Source organism: Arvicola amphibius, chromosome 8 (genome assembly GCF_903992535.2).
Source record: "Arvicola amphibius chromosome 8, mArvAmp1.2, whole genome shotgun sequence".
Classification (NCBI taxonomy): Eukaryota; Metazoa; Chordata; class Mammalia; order Rodentia; family Cricetidae; genus Arvicola; species Arvicola amphibius.
In genome coordinates this window covers 65,156,491-65,182,863 of record NC_052054.1, presented here as the reverse complement: position 1 = coordinate 65,182,863, position 26,373 = coordinate 65,156,491, and the positions used below count along the sequence as shown (strand labels likewise).

Here is a 26,373-nt window from a genome sequence, read left to right as displayed (position 1 = left end):
TCAGAGCCTGACACTGCATTTAATTGTACTCTTTCTAAAAAAGCACTTCCTTTCCCCATGTAAGTAAAAAAGATGAATGTGAGGAATTCCTCCACCCATTTGGGGTAGCAGCAGTCTGGATGCTGGGAGAGGCAGATCAAGGCTTTTCACCCTTTTCCTTGGATGCTGTGGCCTTGGGCCAAGAACAGAGCAGGGTAGGCTGCCTCCACCACAACTTCCTGGCTGGATGTCCATCACTTCAGAAGTTCCAATCCTTCATGTCCTTCCAGTGGGTGGCCACCTGGGGTATGCCCCCCCTCAAGTGGACATGGTGCCGCTTTTCTCACCCTTGACCTTGAGGAACTCAGCCATGCTAGAGAAATACTTCTGGTTGGCCTCTGCCACCTTCTTCTCAGCTGCTTGTGGGTTCACAATCTCCAGACCCTGCAAGGGAATGGGTGAGAGGTAAGGTGGGGAGGCTCAGGCCTCCCTCCTGTATAAGAACCACACATGTCTGAGTCCCCCAAACACTCCAGCAGACACAGAACTGTTTACAGTGCCTGGAGTCTCCCTCAGTTTGGGAGATTTTGACCCAGTGGGCCTGGACATCAGGATTGTTAGCTTCCTCAGATGATACCAAACTCCTGTGTAGTTTTGGATGAGGAAACTGAGCCCCAGAGGGACATGACCAACCAGAGTTTCCTGCAAATCCCACACCATGACAGTGATAATGCTGGCACTATATTGTCTTGAATGCTTCCAGTCTTCTTCTCGTCCCTTCCCTGGCTCCATCACCTTTCACTCCTGCTTCTCTCTGGCACCCATGGCCTTCTAATACAGTATATACTTGACTCATTCATCTGTCCTCTCCAACCCATGACCCCCTAAAAGGCAAGGCTTGTCTCTTTTGTCACTCTGCCTGAAGCCTGGAAGAAGGTAGGTAGGTGCTCACTTGTGACATTATGGGACACATTTGCCTACCTCTGTTATGAGTAACCCGAGGCCATTGTGGTTTACACTGTGCAATGATATGGGGCTGGTGTGATACTCAAGCCCACCTTAAGGTTACTCTGACTACTGGGGCCATCTCAAAGCAAAGACTAGGAAGCTCAGACAGTATCTGGATCACATGGATAGAGTTGCAGGTCTAGTTCCAAAGTTAGTCTGAACTTGTCACAGCTGTCACTCCCAACCATTCGCACTTACGGTGTGGCTCTGGATGCCTAAGCTCTTCATGTGTTAAGTCAACAGGGCCTCCACAATAACCCTACTACGTGTCTGGTAGGAGAGGGTGTGGTACCTGGAGCGGAGTGAAGGCCACACTGGAGGCAGTCCCTGAGGAGCGGTCACGGATGGTAGACTTCCCGCCATACACCACACTCTGCTTCTGTAAGGTCCGCTGCAGGGAAAGGGAGAGGCTATGATCCAGGCTCACTGACCTCCATGCCCTACTTGCCTCCCACTCCCATGGGCCAGTACATACCTGCAGTGTCTTGGAGATCCTGGCCTTGGTGGCCTCGTTCACCTGTGTCTGCCGCACACGCCCACTGCCTGACTTGCCCAAGTGGCCCAGGCTAAAGCCCAGATCTTCTTGATAGGCATCCTCCTCAATCTGGTGAGATGGAAGCGGCCTACTGTTAAGAAGCTGGCTACATTCAGCCAGTCCTCCAGGGCAGTCCACTGAAAACCCAGGGAGCCTCCAATCAGTCTCATGGATGCCCGCTGAGCCAGGAGGACTGACTGCACTAAATGACCTTGGAAGAGCCCCGTCTAACTCTGCTTGGGGATGGCTGGGAACCCTGTGAAGAACTGGTTCCTAACCTGGGTAGAGAGTGGCCATTTATCTCTATGTTCAAATTAAGTTGCCAAGAATTGGGATGGGTGAGATGGCACCTAAGTGGATTCTCTCAGGACCACCTGGATGATGGTCAGATATAGGTGCAGACTGGGTGGGAGGGCAGCCAGCTCAGAGCTGCAAAGATCACCCACTATGGGGTAGGTGGTTTGAGAGGGGAGGCTAGGTACAAGGGAGGAGGCTGGGATAGCCCCAGATCTGCTCTGGGATTATAGGGTGGAGAGGAGGGATGGCAGCAGGATGTGCAGAGAGAACCCTCAAGTTCCCACTGTTACTGTGGAGCAAGCCTGACCTCTCCAAAGCTCATGCGGTTGGCCTGTTTCCGGATCTCTGTCAGCCCTAGCCGCTCCTTCATCTTGCGGTACCTAGGAAAGGTAGGTGTCAATAGAATATAGGGAGTTGACTGAGAAGGTGCCAGCCTCCTCCCCACCTCCTTTCTCAGCTTCTAGCCCCACCAGAGCTCCTTACCTTCGGCCCCCTCGCTTCTTCCGCTGCCCATCAAGGGGTGCAGGCAGGGGCTTCACCTGCTTCACAGGTGGTGGCTCCTGCCACTTGTCAAATTTGCGCTCAATCTCATCCTTTAGTTCGTAGCCCACCTGGGCAGGGAGTTGGAGAGAAGCTGTAGCCAGCTGTGTGGACTGTTCCCTCTTGTCTTCATCACCAACCCACCTACTACTGTGTATCTGCCCACCTGACTGTACAGTCCCCAAGACAGGTTTGTCCTCCTTGGGCCAGGAATGGTGTCTTGTGGGTTCCCTGGTTCAGCCCTTCTACCCTATGGGTAACTCCTTCCATCTGAGTCATTTGAACACAGACAGGCCAGGCAGTATCCCTGTATTCCCAGTCAGCAGACAGTATGTCATCCACTGTGTCACCTCACACCACAGATACTCTGAGCTGGCTTGCTTCTGTTCCTCCATAGCAGCCAGAGGCCCCGAAGGTTGCATACTATCTGCTCCTGCGCATAGCAGGCCCGTCTCCCCGCTGGGGTTCACCGAACTCTAGCCTCTGATTCTTTCTATTCACTATTCCCTCTGCCTAGAACACTCAAGTGGGTAGCACAAGCATCCACACAACTGACTCGAACTTCACTCAGGTCCATATTAAAACTTCCTCAAAGTTCTTCCTCACATCCTAACAGAGTCAGAATCCAAGCTTCCTCATCATATTAGTCCCCTTATTGTCCCTGGTATTCACACAGCATTACTGAACCCATTACAGATTTGTCAGGCCTACTGCCTAGGTGTTTTGGTCCCAGCTAGAACATAAATGCTATGTGACACCCACTTCCAATCCCAGTTACCAGGGAAGTTAGGGCAGAAGGACCAAAATTCTTCAAGGCTTTCCTGGACTAGAGAAAAGCTCTTATCTCAAAAAAACAAAACAAAAAAAGTGTGCGTTGGGGGGGGGGGTCACTGAGGATGTAGCTAAGTGATAGAGCACTTGTCTAGAGTGTATAAAGTCCTAGGTTCCATCCCAGTACCCGCACCCCGCCACACACACACATTTAAAAAAAAAAAGCCATGGAGGCAGACATCTGACATCCGTGTAATTCTGTGTTGCACTGCCTTGTCTAGACAGTGGCAAAAGGCAGAGAGAGAGACTGAACCCTGACTTAGAATATGATGGTCTTTCTAGCAGAGTGACGCACACAGCAGAGACTCAGTACTTCCTAAGCCACCCAGGAAAACAGAAGGTACCATTAGAGTCATGTCCCTACTAGCAGAGGTCAGGTCCTAGTGTGGTGGGCAAAACACTGGCCCCTCCAACACAGAGATCTGTCTTGGTGCCATGTGTCTGGTCTCTAGAATCTGTGACTAGAGTTCACATGGCAAAGGAGCTTTGCAGATGTGACTCGGCTAAGGACTGAGATGTGACAATACCTCGCACTGTCACAAGGGGTCCCAAACTAGCAGAGTCAGAAAGGCTGGAGATGCTGTCTTGGCTGGTGGCCTCTGGTGCTGACAGGGGCAGGAATGTTTCTTCCCAGAAGCCCACAAATGGGAACACCACAGCTCATACCCCGACTGTGTATGTACATCTGAGTCCAGAGATTGGTATCACATGGCTTCTACACTCACCCCCCACCTGATTTCTCTCACTAAACCTAGAGCTTGCTGGTTTGATTGACAGACCCACAAGCCCCAGATACCCTCCTGATTCCACCTCCCCAGTATTGGCATTACAGGCATGTACTACTGTAGTGGCATTTCAATTGTATTTTAATAAAAAGATTGCCTGAAGATCTGAAAGTAAAACAGTCCCACTGGTCAGCCTTACAGACCAGGTTATGGTGACACACACCTTTAATTCCAGAAGCCACAATGACATGCACCTTTAATCTCAGTAGTCACACTAGTTGCCACAGAAATTGGGTAGTGCATGCCTTTAATCATGGTGGTACACGCCTTTAATCCAGCCCTAGAGAGGATAATAAAGTGGGAGGAAACAGCTCTCAATACACATTCTGAGATTCTGGGAGGCAGGATGGCCATTTCAGACTGAGGTCAAGGTAAAAGCCAGTGACTGGCTATTCTGCTTTTAGGATCTTCAGGTTGAACCCCAATTTCTCTCTCTGAGTTTTTATCATTCTACTGTGCCTGATTTTCCCCCTATATTTTTGGGAACTGAAGTCAAGTCCTCATGCCTACATGCAAGAACTTAACTGATTACTGATTGAGTCACATCTCCAGCCCTGTGCTTTTTTTTTTCAAAGACAGGCTCTCACTATGTAGGTTCATATGGCCTGAAACTCATTATATAGCGCAGGCTGCCTCAAACTAGTGATCTTCCTGCCTCTTCCTCTCAAGTACTGGGGCTAAAGATATAAGCTACCCGACCTGGCAAACATGTATACTAAGCCACTCCATCTACAGTGATTTGGTACAGCTGCCCTATGCATCTGATGGGCAGAGGTGAGAAGGTGATGACCTCAGTGGGGGTTGCAGACACATACATCTGTCTGCTAGTCCGGACCTCTTCTCATGAAAAGACCCCAAGCCCAGGGACAGATGCCCATCCTCTCCTCACCTTCCCCTCTGTGCTCTCATGGAAACTGTCCACACGGGCTGCCAGAGTACATTTGGCAGCCACCAGCCGGGCTGCCTTCCGCCGGAGATCCTGGAGCAATGGAAAGAGGGGAGAGGAAACTGTGAACCTCTAGAGGCAAGATAACAGCCACCACAATAGTCACTTCTCATCTAGGGCAGCTGTACCCCATGTTCTAGGAGGCAGGTCTCACACCTGACAGCCTCTTGAGGGCTGTACTCCAGCTACCCAACTGCAGGGTTCCCAGTTTCCAGACATCCTACCATCCTCATTGCCAAGCACTGACTCCAGAATTGTGTCCTCACTATTCCAACCCATGTTGTCCTATCCTCCAGGCTCCTGAGTGTTATTTCAGCGAAACCAGATAAGGCATGGGGGCTGGGAGCAGGGCACAAGGTAAAGGACTCACTGGGGGCAGAGACTGCACGATGTCACTGTGGTAGATGTAGCCGGTGTGGGGCAGCACTGAGGTAGAGGAGAAACCAGATAATGTCTTGCGCTGGGCCCCCAACAGCATAATGTTGCAGGCAGGCATCTTGGAGAGGTTAGTCAGGCCTCCGGCCACACCTGCAACAAAAGGTGAGGTCAGAAGAACACAGGGTTCACATCTGGAGGCTCATGTGTACCTTGGTGATTTGAATAAGAATGTCCCCCATAGGCTCATATATTTGAATGCTTAGTCACCAGGAAGCGAAAGTCTTTGATAATTAAAAGGGTTAGGTGCTGTGGCTTTGTTGGAAGAAGTATGTTGCTAGGGGTGGGCTTTGTGGTTTCAAAAGCCCATGCCAGATCCAATCTCTCTCTCTTTGTTTGCAGATGAAGATGTAGCTCTCAGCTACTACTCTAGCACCACACCTGCCTGCTGCCATGCTCCCTGCTACCAAGCCATGATGATAACAGCTCAAGCCTCTAGCATGTAAGCAAGCCCAAGTTAAATGTATTCTTTTATAAGAGTTGCTTTGACCACGGTGTCTCTTCACAGCAACAGAACAGTGACTAAGACATCTTCATTTGTTTGCTGGTTTGAGACAGTATTTTACTCTGTAGCCCAGGCTGGCCTCAAACTCAAAGCAATCCTTGTGCCTCACCTTTCCAAATACTGAGATTACTGGTCTAAGTCACTGCATCTGGAAGGGTATGCGATCATTTGTGCGTGCATGTGTGAGGGAGTTATTTTATGTGAGTGTGTAGAAAGTGTGCATGGAGATCAGAGGACACTTATGGGACTCAGCTTTCTCCACTTTTATGGGGGTTTAAGGAGTCACACTCAGGTTATCAGGCTTGGGTCACAAGTACTTTTACCTGCTGAGCCATCTTTCTGGCTCAGGACATAGAATCTTTAAGGAGATGGTTAAGATAAAATGAGGTCAGATGGATCCTGGTGTTATCTGCCTGGCATCCTTGCGAGAAAGGGAGATAAAGATACAGATACGGCAGCATGGCTGCATGAAGACACAGAAGACATGCCTGAGCCAAGCAGAGGCCTAGGGAGAAACCAACCCCAATAGCACCTTGGTCTCAGACTTGTCAACTCTGAAACAGCAGCCTTGGGAGTATAAGCATCCTGGCCTGTAGGACTCAAGACCAAAGCTAGGTGAGCAAAGATGGTGGCTTTGCTACATTCCCTTTGCGAGCATCCCCCTGCAAGGAAGGGAAGGACTCTGGCTCCAGGAGCTTTTGGGAGGAGAAACTTAGCACATGGTAGAATTTGCTGCCACATCCAGTAGGAAAGACTGAAGGTCAGGGAGCTTAGTTTCCTACTCTGTGGCTGCCCCAGGGTCCAAAATGGACCTGTTGGCAGGAGGAAGCTGATCCATTGTTATCTGTGCAACTTGCTTGAGCCGGTTGTTCTTAGAAGGGGTTGCTGTGCTTCTACTATGTGCTGTGCCAAGCTGGTTGACCTCAGTCTCCAGATGATAACATAAAAGAGCTCCTAACGTCAAGCCCCACTTTCTCAAGACAACCTAATCTAACAGCAGCCCCAGACCATGGGACCCAGCTGGGAACTCACCCATGATCTTGGCAGCTGTGGATGCTCCAATGATGATGGACAAGTTGGGTGCAATGAAGGACATTCGGGACTCCACATATTCATAGATGCGGTGCTTGGAGGCATTCAGCTCCAGCGCCATGTCACAGGCCTCCTCTAGACGTTCTAACTCCTCATCAGACAGCTGCTGCCTGAATTGGGGAGCAGGTAAGGGTTGGGGACAGCCCCCAGTTCTGCTGGGTCCATGTTTAACTGGTGATAAGCCCCACCCACCCTCTCGGCTTTGTAAGCACGTGTGTCTTGTGTAGCTCTGGGGGCTATTACAAGTTCTGTCAGTCTAGGGGCCATAGCTCTCAGCCAGCAGCACCCTGACCATGAACCCCATCCTGCCCTTTCTGGTCTCTGCTGCTAGTTGGCTTATGGTAGGCTTGCAGCGCCTTACCATATGGTATACGCACCCCTGTGTAGTGGAGGCGGTGACACTGACAACCATGATGGTGGCATTGGTCAAGATCTGCTGGAGGTTCTCATTGTTCTTGCATTTGTCCAGGCTGTTGCCCAGCTCCTGGGGTGGGAAGGGGAGAAAGAAAGAAAGAAAGAAAGCGTAGTAACACCCAGAAAACACTAGAAGCTCATTTGCGCCAACACTAGCACAGGTCTCCCCTTGAGGAACCTGGAAAAGCGAAGGTCTATATACTAGAGACCTCTCTTGCCTTTAGTCTTACAACTTTGCTGCTTAAAGCATCAGTGCTACCTGCTCTGTTCTGCTGACCCAGAAGTGAACCTGTGCAAGAGGCCTCCAAGGAAGACATGCTGCATTAAAGAAGCCTGCAGGAGCTCATGACTAGAGACAGACCATCCTCATCTCTTGGACAGAGGCAGGACCCCTGCTCTTTCACCTCCACCTGCTCCCTGCATGTGTCTCAGAGGAGACAAAACCTTCCATGTGTAATGTACTCTGACCTTTCTGACCTGTCCAAGCTCCCCTCCCTGTCTCTTCTCACTTCCTCCTTGTTTGTTCCCACTCGGGATCTTAGCTCTTATCTAGCTGTGGCCCCTGCCTATGTCAGCCTTCAGATACCAGTTCAAAGGACACCCACTCCAATGGCAGCCAGAGGCAAGAGCCAGGTCAATGGGGCTCCTCCCACAGGACCAAGGGGAGGAGAGAAGTGAGAGATGTGTGTGAGACATTCTTTCTAGTATCTGTCCCTCCCCCACAGAGCCTTATTCATGCCTCTCCATCATCTCTATACCCCGAGGCTTCATGGTCGTCTAGTGGACCCAGACTCCTCTCCACTCACCTTGACTGTGCGGATGTAATCCAGAGCGTTGGGGACCAAGGATTCTAGCTCAGGGAATCTCTTCGAGTACTTATCCCGGATGAACTTATGGATAATGTCTAAAGTGGACAGGGAGGGCAGGTGTCCACTGAGGGGGGAGGCAGACTCAGCTGCTATCCCCAACACCCACCTTCACCTCTCAACCCCAAATCTTGGGTTGGTGCATGGATGTCAGCATGAAGTCTACATTCCCTAGCTGTCCCCAGTGCTATGTGTAGGTGGGAGTTTGCTCTAATGTCTACAAGATGTGAAGTGATTGGCATTTTCATGGCATTAAGGAACCAACCAGGCCCTATCTTCCCTCCCCATTTGTTGGTAGGGACATGGAAGTGAGGCAATCACACAAAAGAATAAAACAGATGGCAGAGTTTGGCTGCTGAAGGGGGTCAAAGGGTGACTCTAGACCTGCGTTGTTTACTCAGACTTTTAGGAAGGAGAATACACTTTCTCTTTATGTAAATAAGTCTGTTACAGAAGGTGAACCTAGTCAGGGCAGTAGTCCAAGAAAAGTAAACAAAAGACGTCCAGGGTTCGTGCCTGTTCTTCCCTTTGGGTCACAGAGAAAGAGTGAAGGGCACAAAGCAGAGCTGTCCCATGGCCATTCCCATCACTCACTCAGCTCGTTTTCTATCTCCACAGTCAGGTTGTTGGCATCCACAATGACTCGGTACTCAGGGGCTGCCTCCACTGGTCCCATCACTATAAAGACGAAGGAATGTGGGTGAGGGAGGGGCACCCACCCCTCTTAAGTCACAAAGCTAGGGAAGATTGGAGCTGAAGCTGGATGGGATCAGGAAGGAGGGGCTGAAGTATGCACTAGGGGATTGGAAGACTCCCTAGGATCCTTCTTCCTGCCTCTCATCTCTCTAGGCTACTCTAGTCTTGACCTCATCTTGCTCCAAAACTAACCCCTTCCCCCCATAGCTCTCCAAAGCTCCGAGGCTAATAAGCAAGTTTCTCAGACTGGCACTCAAGAGATGGAGGCCCCACAAGGAAAAATATTAGGTCTACTTTCCCCACACCTGCAACCTTGGTGCACACAGTACTGGAGTCACTCCAGAGGGATCCATTGCCTCATCAGCTCCATGTATGTATGTATTTTTTTTTTTTTTTTTTTGAGACAGGGTTTCTCTGTACAGCAGCCCTAACTATCCTGGAATTAGCTCTTATAGACCAGGCTGGCCTTGAACTCACAGAGATCCGCCTGCCTCCACCTCCCAAGTGCTGGGATTAACGGCGTGCACCACCACCGCCCAGCGTATACATGTATTTTTGAGACAGAGATTTTGAGACAGGCTGACTGACCCTGACTTGAGTAGACCTGAACTCATGTACCTCCTTCCTGTCTCAGCCTCTCAAGGAATATGATTATAAGCACCCATCAAAACGACTGAGTACAATACAGTATGTTTTCAGAGGGTTGCTGACTGGGATGAAATGATGAGTGCTATGGGGAAAGTCGAGGGGGCAGAGACACCAGAACCTCAGAGAGCAAAAGAGTCACACGGTCAGAAGAATGAACAGAGGAAACTGAGGGTGAAGAGTCACCTTCTGATGCTTTGGCTTGTTTGCTGATATACTCCTCAATCTTCATCATGATCTCAGCAAACTGATGGGGAAGGAGAGCACGGTCAGAAAACAGGATTGCAGTTCTATCCCTCCTCCCAGGAATATTCACATTAGGGTACCACTCACCATCTTGCTATCCCATAGCTTGGCAATGCTCTTGACTGAATCCCCAGAAAGATCCAGCTGTGTCTCCTCCTGTACATCCTCGATTGCTGGCTCCTCTTCTTCTTCTCCATAGCTTCCTCCTTCCTCCTCTTCTGCTGCCTCCTCAAGGTCAGCCAAGAGCTCATCTGCCAGAGACATTCCAAGGCCTATAGGAGAGTGAGAATGGGGTTCCCTAATACAGCACCTTCAATCTGTCCCTTCATATTACCACAAGGAGGACCTCCTCCCCCAACCCCTGAAGTTTCTTCTTCATCAGTTCCAACAGCACGCAGGCTCCACCGCTGGCTTTGTTCATAACCACACATCCTACAGCACACCCCTCCAGATATCACCTGACGTGGCAACTTTTCTCCATGTCTCCGGGCCTTCGAACAATCATTCCCTTTGCTAACCTGGCCCTTTCCCTCACCTTGCCTTCAGCTCTCACATTCCACCTGTCTGGTCCACACGCTCCATTCCAGTCTAAACTACGGTACGATGTGACTTACGCAGTCCTGAATATTGGTTCTAAGGCGCTTCATACGTTTATGATTACTTACGCTATGATTTAAGTCGGTCTACATTTTCTCCTCTAGACCCGGTAGCTGGACTTCCCGCCCTCCCTTCTCTAGCACACTTACCAATTCGATCCTCTCACGACCGTTTCTAAGAAATCTGCTTTCTCCAGAGCTGTCGGCGCCTTTTGATGACGTCTTTTCGACGCCGGTAGTCTGTGTTCTGATTGGCCACTTCCCGCGACATTTCCGGTGGCATTTGGACAACAACTTTATTAGCAGCTGTCTAGCTGGACGGCAACCGGAAGAACCGGGAAGTGAAGCTCGACGAGTTTGTGCGATGATGTAGGTTGAGCCTGTTAAATAGAGAATCGCTCTGGCTCTATGACACCGCGATGAGACAGGAATAAAGACGGTGACGACGCAGACGATCGGTGGAGGTGCTAGATAAACCAAGGGCTTCTAGCCGCAATTCGGAGTCGGGTGCAAACTAAGGTGGGGGTAGGAAACTATAATTCCCAGAAGTCACTAAGCTCTCCGGTGTCGCAAGGCCTGATGGGACAGGTAGTTTTGTGCACGGCTCCTCCTATCTGAAGCTTGAGGAGTCTCCTGACCCGAGAAATGGAGCTGGAACAGAGAGAGGGGTAAGTAGCTGACCTTTGTGTAAAAGAGAAATCCGAAAACACGGCTGCGTGATGTGAAGCGGTCGACCAAAGTGATCTCAAAGAGGGTTGGGGGATTGTAGTTTGTGCAGTTGCTTTCTTTTAGAATCTTTTTTTGGGGTGCTGGGGGCTGTACTGGAGCATCCTATGGTATAAGATTAGGAATTTGTGTGCTATCATGGACCTGAGAGCAAGGAGAGCATGGGCTCCAGGGTCTGAGAGAGGAGGGTATAGGGTCTGATTCCTAGGTGTTAGGGAGGAGGGTTGTTGGGGCCTGGACCCCTGGATGTGAGGGAGGAAGGGTAGGGTCTGTATTCTTGCTTGTGAGGAAGGAGGCTAGGGTCTGATACCTGAGTGTTTGGGAGGAGGACTGGTGCCTGGACCCCTGGGTGTGAGGGAGGAAGGCTGGGACCTGGACCCAAGCTTCTGAGGAGGGACTGGAAAGCCTGAATGCACGGTTCCTGAAACCTATTGGCCCTACAGGACCATGGCAGCCGTGGGCTTTGAAGAGTTCTCAGCGCCACCAGGCTCAGAGTTGGCTCTGCCTCCCTTGTTTGGTGGCCATATCCTGGAGAGTGAGCTAGAGACAGAAGTGGAGTTTGTGTCCGGTGGTCTCGGTGGTTCAGGACTCCGGGAGCGGGATGAAGAGGAAGAGGCAGCCCGGGGTCGCAGGCGTCGCCAACGGGAACTAAATAGAAGAAAGTACCAGGCTCTAGGTCGGCGCTGCCGGGAGATCGAGCAGGTAGGTGAGTGTGGATTCCCATTTGGGGGTCCTCTGACCTAAACTGTCTCCTCCTCCTCTTCCTAGTTTCCTTCTCTTTCCGTGTCCTCTTGTACTGAAACAAATGAACAGATCCATGTGGGTCGAACTCTGTGGCAGGCACCCTGAGTGCTCTCTTCCAGAACATATATATTCATTACTTTTCTTGTTGTGATGACAAAGTACCTGACAAAAGCAACTTGAAGAAGGGCTTCCTCTGGCTTACAGTTTGAGGCTACATCGTGGCAGGGAAGGCAGGAAGGTAGCAAGAGGATGGAACAGCTGGTCATGTTGCTGTTCATAGTCTGGAAGGAGAGAGACAGACAGACACACACACACATGGAGAGAGAGAAAAAGAGAGAGAGAGAGAGAGAGAGAGAGAGAGAGAGAGAGAGAGAGAGAGAGAGAGAGAGAGAGAGAGAGAGAGAGAGAGAAGAGAGAGAGAGGAGTGCTGGTACTCAGCTTGACTTTTCCTTTTTATTAAGTTCCATAGTCCAGCCCATGGAATGGTGCGGCCCACATTTAGAGTGGATCGTCCTACCTCAATTAAACCAATCTAAAGACTCCCACAGATAAGCATAAAGTCTTGTCTTGTAGGTGTTTAGATCTTGTGAAGCTGAAAAACTAAATAGCCATCACAGCATCGGACACCTGATTTGCCTTCTGTTGTGTCACATATGTGAGGTGACTCTCACATAGTCCACTCACCTCGGCAAGGTAGATGGATCCCCTGCCTCTCACCTGAGGCACCTCCAGGCTCACCTGCCCTGCCTTTTTTGTTGGTGTTGTTTTGTTTTGTTTGAGACAGGGTTTCTCTGTGTAGCTTGGAGCCTGTTCTGGAACTAACTCTGTAGGCCAGGCTGGCCTCAAACTCACAGAAGTCTGCCTGCCCATGCCTGCTGAGTGCTGGGATTAAAGGCGTGTGCTGCCAGCGCCTGACCTGCTCTACTTCTTAAACCTTGGGTCCTTCTTCCCCCAATCTTTGAAATGTCAGATGAACTCATCATGTGAGCCATTCAGTTCATCTCCTTGGTAAGAAGTGGGGAGGATTAATGGGCAGAGTGTAGGTCTTAGTTAGCCAGGAACACCAGGCAAGAAATTTGGAATTTTCTCTTTGTATAAATGGGAGCTGGCAGGGGCGGGGGCAGTGGGGGCCCGCAGGGGATGGGGCAGGTCTGAATGCTTATCAGGCTCTACTAATGATTGTGTCAGGTGTGCTCTGGCTGACTGCTATGCTCAAGTATCACAAACTGGTAGTGGAACAAAATATTCAGTCCCTGACAGTTTTAGAGACATGGTCAAGGTGTTAGCAGGGCTTCTGAGGACTGAGGAATGTGCAGTCCAGGATTCCAGCTTCAAAAGTTGCTGGTAATCTCTGATAGGCGGAAGTATCACCCAATTTCTTGTTTTTATCTTCTCATAGATTATCCCAGTGTGTGGGGTCATTGTCTCAGTTTCTCCTTTTTATAAGGACAGTAGTCAGATTAGGCACCATCCCATTGACTTCTGTGGGCTAGCTCTGAGAGTACTCTGTTATCAGAATGCTTACTTCCTGAAGTACTGGGTTAGGATTCCAACAAATCTTTGGGGTTGGGGTGATAACCCATAAGAATGATGTATTCTTATGGGGAACCAGGAGATTGGGAAGGGATTCCAAATGCTGTTTAGCAGGTTGGTACAAAGTGTAGATGGACACAGCATCTAGAAAGGGCCATTGGATGTCTTGGAGCTAAAGTTGTAGGGCGTTATGAGCTACCTAGTGTGGGTTCTGGAATCTAAAATCTGGTTTTCTGAGAGAGCAACAAGTACATTGTACATTATCTATGTTTTTTTTTCTCATATGTATCCTAGTGTATCTAAAATACTCATAAACCAATATATAAATATGTGTACATATATAGTCACATATATAAACTCTTTATGAGTATTTTGCCTGCATGTATATCTGTGCATCATGTTGTGCATGCTTAGTACCCACAAAGCCTGGACTGGGGCATTGAATCCCTTGGAATCAGAGTTACAAATGGTTGTTAGCCACCATGTAGGTGCTGTGAATTGGATATGGGTCTTCTGGAAGAAAAGCTAGTGCTTTTAGTCAATGAGCCATCTTTCCAGCACCCTCCACACACCCACATACACAAGTAAGCACAATGAACTGCTGAACTGTTGCTCCATCCACTAAGCCTCCATCTTAATCCACCCCACTAAGAATAGATTCCATATGCAGAAACCCAAAATTCAGGTTGAGTGATTTGTAGAATCCACACAGCTGATGAGTGGCAGAGCCAGGAAACTGTGGGTCTTTCTGACCAAAAGAAATATACTTCAGCCCATGTCCTATGCTCTCTTTGTCTGAGTTACATCCCTTTCCTTCCATGTCTAGGCTGGGGTCTTCAGAAACTTCAGGGGATGTTCCCTGATCCTGAAATGTTTTCTTCCTGACTTATTGCTCATTTGTCTCCTACTTATCATTCAGGTGTTGGCTTAAAGGTCTTCTGATGGCCTTATTACAGTGGCCATCTTCTAGTCTCATACCTGACATGTAGACTGTTGGTGTCTGACAAACACTTTGGGGCTTGTATTAATGGCTTTTATGTTTCTGTAACCCCAGCACCCAACAGAAGCAAATTAAGGGAGGAAAGATTTATTTTGGCTTATGATTCCAGTGCATTGTGGCGAGGATGCTCGGTGGAACTCCTCAGTTTGTGTAGGCAGGAACCACAGACTGGGTATACCCTTGAGAGGCCCAGCCCTAATAATTGATTTCTGCTAGGCAGATATGCTTTCTGAACTTTGCCAAACCTCCCACCAACAGCTGAGAGCCATGCTTTGAAAGCTTGAGCCCATGAGAGTGTGGTGGGTGAATGAGAGTGGCCCTTGTATGTTGGCATGCTTGGTCCCCAGTTAGTCAACTATTTGGGAAGGATTATGAGGTGTGACCTTGTTGGAAGAGGTGCATCTCTAGGGGTGGGCTTTGAGGTTTCAAAAGCCCATATCAAGCCCAGTCTCTTTTCCCTGCGCCTGTAGATCAGGATGTAAATCTTTCAGCTACTGCTCCAGAGTTGTGCCTGTCTGCTTCCCACCATGATGATCATAGATTAATCCTCTAAAACTATAAGCAAGCCCCAATTAAATGCTTTCTTTTAAAAAAAATTGCTTTAGTCATAGTGTCTCTTCACAGCAATAGAACAGTAACTAAGTGTATTTCAGATCCAAAGTAAAAAGTTGTGTAATTGTTCATTCAGCAAGGTTTGAGTGAGTTCTACCAGACAGGCGCTGTTAAGGCCTGGGGGACACAGGCATATTGCTGTCACTGGGGAGCTTATGTTGTGGGTAAGGAGACAGACAGTAAGCAAAACAAGTAAAGGAGATGTAGGTGTAAGAAAAAGTAAAGGGGGGATTGCAGAGATGGCTCAACAGTTAAGAGCACTGGCTGTTCTTCTTGAAGACCAGGTTCAATTCCCAGCACAAACATGGCAGCTCCAGTTCCTGGGGATCTGACACCTTCACACCAATGCATATAAAATAAAATTTAAATAAAAGTTATTTAAAAGAAAGAAAAAGTAAAGGAATCAAGCGGTGGTGGCCCACGACTTTCATCCCAGCACTTGGGAGGCAGAGGCAGGTGGATGTCTGTGAGTTCAAGACCAGCCTGGTTTACAGAGAGAGTTTCCAAGACAGCCAGAGCCACAAGAGAAGCACTGTCTTGAAAAACCAATAAATAAATAAATAATAAAGGGGAGGTAGGGCTCTGCGAATTCCAGGCCAACATGATTACATAGTAAGATGCTTGCAATAGATAGATAGATGGATGGATGGACGGACGGACGGACGGACAGACAGACAGACAGACAGATAGTGAATGTGTGGCCAGCATTCTGGTGTGATAACTCGGTAAGTGGTGTCACAATTTGGTGGGAGGCCTAAGGCGACTCCCTGAGTATGTGACATTTTAACTGAAAATTGACTGTGGGGGAAATGTGAACCAAAATAGAAGAGAGACAATGTGGAAAGAAGACCCCCAGACCTGGAGTGTGCTCTGGGAGTAAGGTGGATGCCAGCCTGTAGCGATAGTTCATTTGTATTTTCATAAATGAAGCTTGTCTGAAGATCAGAGAGTAAAACAGTTGCGCTGATCAGCCTTACAGACAAGGCAGTGGTGACACACACCTTTAATCCCAGTAGCCATAGAAACTGGGCAGTAGTGGTACATGCCTTTGATCCCAGCCCTAGAGAGGAATATAAGACCGGAGGAGACAACTCTCACACACAGTCTCATTCTGAGATTCCTGGAGTCAGGATCACCATTTCAGACTGAGGTAGAGGTAAGAGCCAGTGGCTGGCTGTTTTGGTTTTCTGACCTTCAGGTTGAACCCCAATTTTTGTCTCTGGGTTTGTATTAATTCATGCTACACCAGCCCTTGGCACTGGGTGAAAATGAGGGGGGAGGATCAACTCAATGGGCAGGAGAAAGGAGTAAATTAAGTAGGGCCTTGGGCCTCAGAATTTCTCCATTGAGCCAGGTACGTGGAAGGCATGACATTAGAAACAATGAATGAGTGAACGGGAGTAGATGAAGTCCAGCTGGTCTGGGTGTCTGACTTAGTTACTTTTCTGTTGTTGTGATAAAATGTCATGGCCAAGGCTTAAGGAAGAGTTTGTTTTGGCTTAGGGTTCCAGAGGGTTCAGGTAGAAATGGTAGAGCAAAGACATCAGGAAGCTGAGGGCTCACATCTTGAACAGCAAGCATGAAGCAGAGAAACAGTGCTGGGAGTGGTGTGAGGCTTTTGAAACCTCAGAGCTTGCCCCCCAGTGATGTACTTCCTCCAGTATGGCCACACCTCCTAGACCTCCCCAAATAGTGCCAACAACTGGGAACTAAGTACTTAAATGCCAGAGCCTTTGAGGACATTTCTCATTCAAACCATTGCATTTCTTCTGCCTTCCTGCAGGTGAATGAGCGAGTCCTGAACAGGCTCCATCAGGTGCAAAGGATAACTCGGAGACTCCAGCAGGAGCGCAGGTACCATTGTGCATGCTCTGTGGGCTCAGCACCTCTGCTCCCACATGTTCCCACCACCTTTCACCTTGCGTGCCATCTCTCGTCTTCCTGGCCTTCACAAGGCATGGGGTCAAAGCTGAAGCTAAGGGCTCAGAATCCGATATAAATGGAGAAATGGAATTGGGTCTTGGAGAGAAGAGCTGGTCCTAGGACTGGGATAAGGGGTAGGACAGAGTGTTTGCTCCATGTGAGTGTACAGGACAGCAGGAAGGAAGCAGCACAGAGCTTACTTGCTGTTTCTCTGAACTCCGACTCCCATGGTAGCAGCAGCATCAGGAGGTTGCAGGAGGCTTGAACTAGAGTTCACTGTGGCAAACTCAGGTCATTAACTCCTGCTGGGCACTGGTATCACACCATGAACAGGCAGGGTGTGAGCCCTGCAGCCAGTTGCCTACTTGCTGTGTTTCACTGACACAGGAACAAGCTTATGATGCAGAGCTCTGTGAGGCCAAGTCCTCCCAGCTCTTCTCAGCTCCACAGCTTGGCACATTTGACCCTGTGGGCCCTCCTTTAGAACACTTTCCTGGTGTCATGGTCCTCCTAGACTGTTCCTTCTCAGCCATCTCTGCTGATATGTCTTCACACTCCCATGTCCTCACCCAGTGCTCAGCTCCCAGGATTCATTGTCAAGTATGGTAGCTGCTAGCTACAGATGACTATTTTTGCTCATATTTGAGAAGATTTAAAATTTCAGACTGGAGAGGTGGATTGGTGGTTAAGAGTACTTACTGTTTTGTAGAGGATCCAGGTTCAATTTCTACCACCCACATGCAGCTCACAACTGTACCTCCAGTTTAGGAGATCCTACTCCCCTCTTCTGGTCTTTTCTGGGCATCAGGCATGTACGATATATATATATTCATACATACACATAAAAAAAATCAAACTTAAAGGAACAAAAGAGGGCTGGGGAAATGGTTTAGAAATGATAACGTGTTTGCCTAGACTCCTCCAGCAAAGGGCTGGGGTTTGGCTCATTAGTAGAGCACCTGTCTACAACCCCAGAAGGGCTGGGCCTGTGGGCCAGCAGCAGGGCACTTACCTAGCATGTGCAAGGCCCTGAGATCAATCTCTCTGTCATTATTATTATTATTATTATTATTTATTTATTTTAAATTGATGTATTTTACAGCCTGACCACAGTTTCCCCTTCTTCCCTCCCAGTACCTGTCCCCTACCTCTCCTCAACCCCACCATCCAGTCTTCCTCCATTTCTGGTTAAGAAAGGGCAAACCTCCCATGTCCACAAAGCATGGCGTATTGAGTTGCAGTAAGACTAAGCACCTCCCCTTGTATTAAGGCTGGACAAAGCAACCCAGTATGAGGAATAATATATCAGAAGCAAGCAAAAGAGTTAGAGACAGCCAAAGCGTTAGGGACAGCCCCTGTTCCCACTGTTAGGAGTCCCACAAGACCAAGCTACACAACTGTCCCATATATGTAGAGGGCCTAGATCAGTCCCATGTAGGCTCTCTGGTTGTCAGTTCAGACTCTGAGCTCCTATGAGCCCAGGTTAGTTGTTTCTGTGGGTTTCCCTGTGATGTCCTTGACCACTCTGGCTCCTGTAATCCTTCCACCCTCTCTTCAGCGGGATTTCCTAAGCTCAGCCTATTATTTGGCTGAGGGTCTCTGTCTCTGTTTTCATCAGTTGCTGGATGAAGCCTCTCTGATGGCAACTGGGCAAGGCACCAAGCCATGAGTATGGCAGAATATTGTTAGGCATCATTACATTGACATTTTTTTCCCCTTCCAATCATGTTTGTTTTTATTCTAGGTCTCCGGGCACTCCAGGCAGTGTCAGGGTGGGCCTACTCTCTGGAATCAGTCTCAGGGTGGACTAGTCATTGGTTGGCCACTCCCTCTACACCACCGTTACCCCAGCATATCCCACAGGCAGGACAAACTGTAGATCAAGGGCTATGTGACTGGTTGGTGTCTCAATCGTGCCTGTTCGCAGAAGATGGCCAGTCCAGGCTCCATATCCACCATTGCTAGGAGTTTTAGCTGGGATCATCCTTGTAGATTTCTGGGAGCTACCCTTATGCCAGGTTTCTACCTGATCCTGGAATGCCCCTCCTTTCCACTCTCTCTTTCAGTACTTCCCCATCCATCTCCCCAACCTTATCCCTCATGTTCCCATCCCCACCCTTCCTCAATCCACCCATGAAATATCCTCTATTTCCCACTCCCAGGGAGATCCATGCATCCCCCTTGAGCCCTCTTTGCTACCTAGCCTCTCTGTGCTACTTCACTCAGAATGATTTTTTTCTAGTTCCATCTATTTGCCTCCAAATTTTCTGATGTCATTGTTCTTACGGTTGAGTAATACTCCATTGTGTAATGTGTAAATGTACTACAATTTTTTTTTTTTTTTTTTTTTGGTTTTTCGAGACAGGGTTTCTCTGCAGCTTTTAGAGCCTGTCCTGGAGCTAGCTCTTGTAGACAAGGCTGGTCTCGAACTCACAGGGTTCTGCCTGCCTCTGCCTCCCGAGTGCTGGGATTAAAGGCGTGCGCCACCACCTCCCGGCTTGTACTACATTTTCTTTATCCATTCTTCGGTTGAGGGGTATCTAGGCCATTTCCAGGTTCTGGCCATTACGAATAATGCTGCTATAAACATAGCTGTGCAAGTGTCCTTGTGGTATGATTGGGCATCCTTTGGTATATGCCCAAGAGTGATATACCCGGGTCTTGAGGTAGATTGATTCCCAATTTCCTGAGAAACTGCCATATTGATTTCCAAAGTAGCCAAGCACTTCGCACTCCCACCATGGAGCCACGTTCCCCTTGCTTCGCATCCTCTCCAACAGAATCTGTCACTTGTATTTTTTATCTTACCCATTCTGATAGGTGTAAGATCTCAGAGTCATTTTAATTTGCATTTCCCTGATAGATACGAATGTTGAACATTTAAGTGTTTCTTAGCCATTTGAGATTCTTCTGTTGAGAATTCTGTTTAGATCTGTGTCTCATTTTTAAATTGGATTATTTGTTTTTTTGATGTCTAATTTCTTGAATTCTTTATACATTTTAGAGATTATGGGGTTGGTAAAGACCTTTTCACATTCTGTAGGCTGCCTTTTTGTCCTATTGATGGTGTCCTTTGCCTTACAGAAACTTTTCAGTTTCATAAGGTCTCATTTATTAATTGTCAATATTAGTGTCTGTTCTACTTTTGTTATATTTAGGAAATGATCTGCCAATGAGTTCAAGGCTGTTTACCACTTTCTTTTCTATCAGGTTCAATGTAACTGGATTTATGTTGCCATCTTTGATCCACTTGGACTTGAGTTTTGTGCAGGATGATAGATAGGGATCTATTTGTGTTCTTCTACATGCCGCTCTCCAGTTATGCCAGCACCATTTGTGGAAGATGCTTTCTTCTCTCCGTTGTATAATTTTGGCTTCTTTGTCAAAATTCACATGTCCATAGTTGTGTGAATTTATGTCTGGGTCTTTGATCTGAGTCCATTGATGAATGTGTCTGTTTTTTATGCCAATACTGTGCACTGTTTATTGCCGTAACTCTGTAGTAGATCTTGATCAGAGATGGTAATGCCTCCAGGAGTTCTTTTATTGTCCATGATTGTTTTAGCTATCCTTGGCTTCTTGTTTTTCCATGTGAAGTTGAGTATTGTTCTTTCATGGTCTGTAAAGAATTGTACTGGAATTTTGATGGGGATTACGTTGAATCTGTAGATAGCTTTGGGTAAGATGGCCATTTTTACTATGCTAATCCTAGCTATCCATGAGCATGGGAGATTTTTCCATCTTCTGATATCTTTCTTTCTTCAAAGACTTGAAGTTCTTGTCATACAGGCATTTTATTTGCTTGGATAGAGTTACCCCAATATATTTTATATTGTTTGTAGCTATTGTGAAGGGTGTTGTTTTCCTGATTTCTTTCTCAGATCTTTTATCATTTGTATATAAGAAGGCTATCGATTTTCTTTGAGTTAATCGTGTATCCTGCTACATTACTGAAGGTGTTTATCAGTTGTAGAAACTCCCTGGTAGAATTTTTGGGGTCACTTATGTATACTATCATGTCATCTGCAAATAGCTATACTTTGACTTCTTTTTTTCAGTTTGTTGAATTGAATTTTCAATTCTTCTTGTCCAATTCTCCTTTTGCTCTAGCTAGAACTTCGAGTAGTATATTGAATAGATATGGAGACAGTGGACAGCCCTGTCTTATTTCTGATTTTAGTGGAATTGCTTTGAGTTTCTCTCCATTTAATTTGATATTGGCTGTCAGCTTGCTGTATTTTGCTTTTTATCGTATTTAGGTATGCTTCTTGTATCCTTATTCTCTCCAAGATTTTTATCATGAAGGGGTGCTTGATTTTGTCACAGGCTTTTTCAGCATCTAATGAGATGATCTTTTGTTTTTTTTTTTCAGCTTGTTTACATGGTCAATTACATTGCCAGATTTTCATACACTGAATCATCCCTGAATCTCTGGGATGAAGCCAACTTGATTATGGTGGATGATCTTGATTGGTTTTTCAGTATTTTATTAAGTATTTTTGCATCAATGTTCATGAGGGAAATTGGTCTGTAATTCTCTTTTTTTGTTAAATCTTTATATGCTTTGATATCAAAATAACTGTGGCCTCATAAAAAGAATTTGACAATATTCCTTCGGTTTTTATTTTGTGGAATAATTTGAGGAGTAGTGGTATTAGCTATTTTTTTGAAAGTCTGGTAGTGGGAGTTGGAGAGATGGCTCAGAAGTTAAGAGCACTGGCTGTACTTTCAGAGGCTCTGAGTTCAATTCCCAGGAGCTCACAACGATCTATAATGAGATCTGGTGCCCTCCTCTGGCGTGAAGGGAGAACACTATATTCATGATAAATAAATAAATATTTTTTTAAAAAGTCTGTGCCTATTAAAATTCCAGCAAAATTCTTCAAAGACCTCAAAAGAATGGTACTCAACTTCATAAAACAAAAAAACCCAGGATAGCCAAAACAATCCTGTACAATAAAAGAACTTCTGGAGGCATCACAATCCCTGACTTCAAACTCTACTACAGTACTGAAGACAGCTTAGTATTGGCATAGAAACAGACTGAAGGACCAATGGAACCGAATAGAAGACCCGGATATCAATCCACACATCTTTGAACACCTCATTTTTGACAAAGAAGCAAAAAATATCAAATGGAAAAAAGAAAGCATATTTACCAAGTGGTGCTGGCATAACTGGATATCAACATGTAGAAGAATGAAAATAGACCCATATCTATCACCATGCATAAAACTCAGGTACAAATGGATCAAAGACCTCAACATAAAGCCAGCCACACTGAACCTTATAAAAGAGAAAGTGGCAAGTACACTTGAACGCATTGGCACAGGGAACCCACTTCCTAAATAGAACTCCAGCAGCACAGACACTGAGAGTAACAATTAATAAATGGGACCTCCTAAAACTGAAAAGCTTCTGTAAAGCAAAGGACACAGTCAACAAGACAAAACAACAGCCTACAGAATGGGAAAAGATCTTCACTAACCCCACATCAGACAGAGGTCTGATCTCCTAAATATACAAAGAAGTCAAGAAATTGGATACCAAAAGATCACATAATCCAATAAAAGAATGGAGTATAGACCTAAACAGAGAACTCTCAACAGAGGAATCTAAAATGGGTGAAAGACACTTAAGGAAATGTTCAACATCCTTAGTCATCAGAGAAATGCAAATCAAAACAACTCTTAGATTCCATTTTAGACCTGTAAGAATGGCCAAGATCAAAAACATTGATGACAACTTATGCTGGAGAGGTTGTGGGGGAAAAGGGAACACTTCTGCATTGCTGGTGGGAGTGCAAGCTGGTACAACCCCTTTGGATGTCAGTGTGGCGATTTCTCAGAAAATCAGGAAACAACCTTCCTCAAGACCCAGTAATGCCACTTTAGGGTATATTTACACAGCAGAAAAAAAATGACATCTTGAATTTTGCAGGAAAATGGATGGAGTTAGAAAACATCATTTTGAGTGAGGTAACCCAGATACAGAAAGATAGTTATCACATGTACTAACTCATAGGTGGTTTTTAAATATAAAACAAAGAAAACCAGCCTACAAACCACAATCCCAGAGAACTTAGACAACAATGAGGACACTGAGAGAGACTTACATAGATCTAATCTACATGGGAAGTAGAAAAAGACAAGATCTCCTGAGTAAATTGGGAGCAAGGGGACCTTGGGGGAGGATTGAAGGAGGGAGGGGAGCAGAGAAAAATGTAGAGCTCAATAAATATCAATTAAAATGTATAAAAAATAAAAAAAGAAACAACAGAAAGTCTGGTAGAATTCCGCACTGAAACTGACTAAACGACTGCTTCTATCTCCTTAGGCTATTCATAGGTCTATTGAAATAATTTATCTGATCTTGATTTAAATTTGGCAAGTGGTATCTTATAGGAAATTTGTCCACTTCTTTTAGATTTTCCAATTTTGTGGAATTCATGTTTTTGTAGTATGACCTAATGATTCTCTGGATTTCCATGGTATCTGTTGTTATGTTCCCCTTTTGTTTTTCATTTGTTTTTGTTGTTGTTTTTTTGGATACTCTCTCTCTGCCTTTTAGTTAGTTTGGATAAGGGTTTGTCAATGTTGTTGATTATTTCAAAGAGCCAATTCTTGGTTTCATTGATTCTTTGTATTCTCTTTATTGATTTTATGCATATGAGTGTTCTATCTGCATGTGCAACCTTATTCCAGAAGAGGGCATCAGATCCCACTATAGATGGTGTGAGCCACTATATGGGTGCTGGGAATTAACTCAGGATCTCTGGAAGAGGAGCCAGTGCTCATAACCACTGAGCCATCTCTCCAGCCCCCATCCAGTACTCTTAATGGTGGAGCCGTCTCTCTAGCCCTTGGGTCCAATCTCTAGTACTGTAAAAGAGAAAAGTGTAGCCCTGTGGTTAGTATAACACTTGCTGCTCTTCCAGAGGCTCTGAGTTTAGTTTCCAGCTCCCATACCAGGTAGCTCTCAGCCTCCTCTCTAACTCCCACTCCAGAGAATCTGCCTTCTTCTTCTAGCCTTCATGGACATAGGTACACATGACATACACACATAGATACATCTACATGTACCTATAAGTAAAAATAAATCTTTTTAAAAATTCCATTTCTTGAATTGTCCTGACTACATTGCATGTGCTTGGCAGCTACAGGGTGATAACTATTTTAAAATTAATTGCTATAAAGCAGTTACTTTACTAAACCGAATTAAGTCAGTCACCTTCACAATGTTCCAAAGGTGTCATGTCTGCTCTGGTTGATAGCATGGGTTGCATACCTTTCTGTCCTTACACAAAATCTTATGGCATAGGGAGGAGGGGGTTGAGAATGGATGTGCATACCACAGTGTAAAGGTCAGAAGATGACTTTTGAGAGTCTGTTCTCTCCTTCCACTGTGAGTTACAAAGATTAAACTTAGATTGTCAGGCTTACAAGACAACCACTTTTATCCTCTGCCACCTTTCTTTTCTCCCTCTCTCCCTCCCTCCCTCCCTTCATTCCCTCCTCTCTCTTTCTGTTTTGCTTCCTGTATTAAGCTGTCCCTGAACCTGAGATCCTTCTTTCTCCTCCAAAATATTGGAACTATAGGCATGTGTCCGTTTATGTGGTACTGGGGGTTGAACCAAGGTTTCCTGCATGGTAGGCAAATCCTTCACTGAGGCACATCCATATTTTTGTCTTGATGTTCAGTCTTTAATTTTTTATTTATGTGTCTGTGTCCACAAGTGTAAGATGTACAGATGCGAGAAGAGGATATCAGATCCCCTAGAGCTGGAGTTATAGATAGTTGTGAACTACCCAGTGAGGGTGCTGGGAAGTGAAATCAAGTCCTTGGGAAGAACAGTATGCTCTCACCACTCCAGCCCTCGTTGGTTTTATTTCTAGCCAGTTTGTTTTTGTTTGTTTTGTTTTGTTTTTCTTCTGTGTAGTCCTGGCAGTCCTGGAACTCTTTGTGTAGACCAGTGTGGCCTCAAACTTGGAGATCCACCTGCCTTTGCCTTCCCTGCCTCCCAAGTGCTGGGATTAAAGGTGTGTGCCACCATACCCAGGTGTTTCTGTTCAGTACAGAAAGCCTATCAGTTTATTTTTACTTAGTTTATTTTTAAAAATCTTTGGGTCTCTGTGTGTGATATAGGCACAGGTAGGTACCTGTGGAGACTAGCAGAGAGCCATGGAGCTGGAGTTAAGGAATTCAGTACTGGATCCTCATGATGGGGATCCAATTGGAATTCAATGCTGACAATCACACTGTATACTTGAGAGAACAGGTCTTTGGAATGTGCCATTACAGCATCTAGCCCACCCAGCAAAGGATGTCACCTATCATTCAGACTTTAGTCAGGCAGGTTCCAAGGCTATGCTCTCGGGCTACAGAGCTCCAAACCTTCCTTTAGATTGAAGTAAAGGGAGATCTGGACTTTATTATCTGTTGCTCTCTCTCCCCCTCCCAGAAGATAAGATGCCCCATTGCCTGCATCTCTGTCCACACAGGTTCCTCATGAGGGTGCTGGACTCCTACGGGGATGACTACCGGGCTAGCCAGTTCACCATTGTGTTGGAGGTGAGCTCTGTTCTCCAGGAAGGTTGGGTGGGGTAACGGGGAGTCCAATTAAATCTTTAACTACCTCCAATTTTCATCTTACCAGGATGATGGCAGCCAAGGCACAGATGTCCCCACTCCGGGCAATGCTGAGAATGAGCCTCCAGAGAAAGAAGGACTTTCCCCATCCCAAAGGACACCTGCACACCTAGACCCCAGCAGCCCAGCCCCTGGTGAAGGGCCCAGTGGGCGGAAGAGGCGGCGGGCACCACGGGTGGGGGCTTCGTTGACCCCAGAACTGGCCCCAGTGCAGGTGGGAGCCGAGGGCTGGGGCCAAGGCGTGGTGAGAATCCTGGGCTGGGTTTTGAGGGGTCCAGGGCTGGGGGAGGGCTGGGTAGAGTGGCAGCAGGATGGAGGACAGGGAGGGTAGGGAAAAGGAATTAGAAAATTTAGGCTAGAGCTTGAAGAAAATGACTCAATGTGGGAACAGGGGAGAAGAGGAAGTCAGTTGAGGGATGCTTGTCAGGGTTGCTTGGAAGTTTATGGCCTGGGAAACCACAGGATGATTGGGTATGTTGGGGGTGGGCTATGTCTCCTAGATCTCAATATATCCACTCACATCTTGTTGCTTATCTCTCCAGATTAAAGTTGAGGAAGACTTTGGCTTTGAAGCAGATGAGGCCTTGGATTCAAGTTGGGTTTCTCGAGGGCCGGACAAACTGCTACCCTACCCTACCCTAGCCAGCCCACCCTTTGATTAACCCTCTCTCCCCAATAAACAGACTCCACATTTACACTTGTCTAGGTCATGTCTGCTTCTCCCATCTCTGAAACACTCTGGTGTGCCATTAGTTTGAGGCCACCCTGGC

The 26,373-nt window shown here is 46.8% G+C and overlaps 2 protein-coding genes across 4 annotated transcripts; one reads left to right on the top strand and one right to left on the bottom strand.

Moving 5' to 3' along the window:
- Positions 1-10,645, bottom strand: Prpf31 (pre-mRNA processing factor 31). Of its 2 annotated transcripts, none has more exons than XM_038340623.1 (14): positions 10,567-10,645; positions 9,908-10,092; positions 9,761-9,821; positions 8,828-8,911; positions 8,174-8,271; positions 7,331-7,437; positions 6,894-7,063; positions 5,292-5,449; positions 4,865-4,954; positions 2,303-2,430; positions 2,127-2,199; positions 1,463-1,591; positions 1,280-1,378; positions 1-423 (listed from the first exon to the last, which is right to left on the bottom strand). In XM_038340623.1, exons 2-14 carry the CDS (start codon positions 10,082-10,084, stop codon positions 298-300), a joined length of 1,500 nt encoding a protein of 499 aa, XP_038196551.1. In that variant the 5' UTR covers positions 10,085-10,092; positions 10,567-10,645; the 3' UTR covers positions 1-297. The 2 variants fall into 2 exon arrangements, with proteins under 2 accessions (XP_038196551.1, XP_038196553.1); XM_038340625.1 differs by having other exon boundaries at positions 10,486-10,567.
- Positions 10,646-10,751: 106 nt separating this feature from the next.
- Tfpt (TCF3 fusion partner) lies at positions 10,752-26,298 on the top strand. 2 transcript variants are annotated; one of them, XM_038340632.1, is made up of 6 exons: positions 10,752-11,084; positions 11,586-11,844; positions 16,815-16,885; positions 25,456-25,525; positions 25,611-25,817; positions 26,146-26,298. In XM_038340632.1, exons 1-6 carry the CDS (start codon positions 11,062-11,064, stop codon positions 26,263-26,265), a joined length of 750 nt encoding a protein of 249 aa, XP_038196560.1. In that variant the 5' UTR covers positions 10,752-11,061; the 3' UTR covers positions 26,266-26,298. The 2 variants fall into 2 exon arrangements, with proteins under 2 accessions (XP_038196560.1, XP_038196559.1); XM_038340631.1 differs by having other exon boundaries at positions 25,611-25,847.
- Positions 26,299-26,373: the final 75 nt, after the last annotated feature.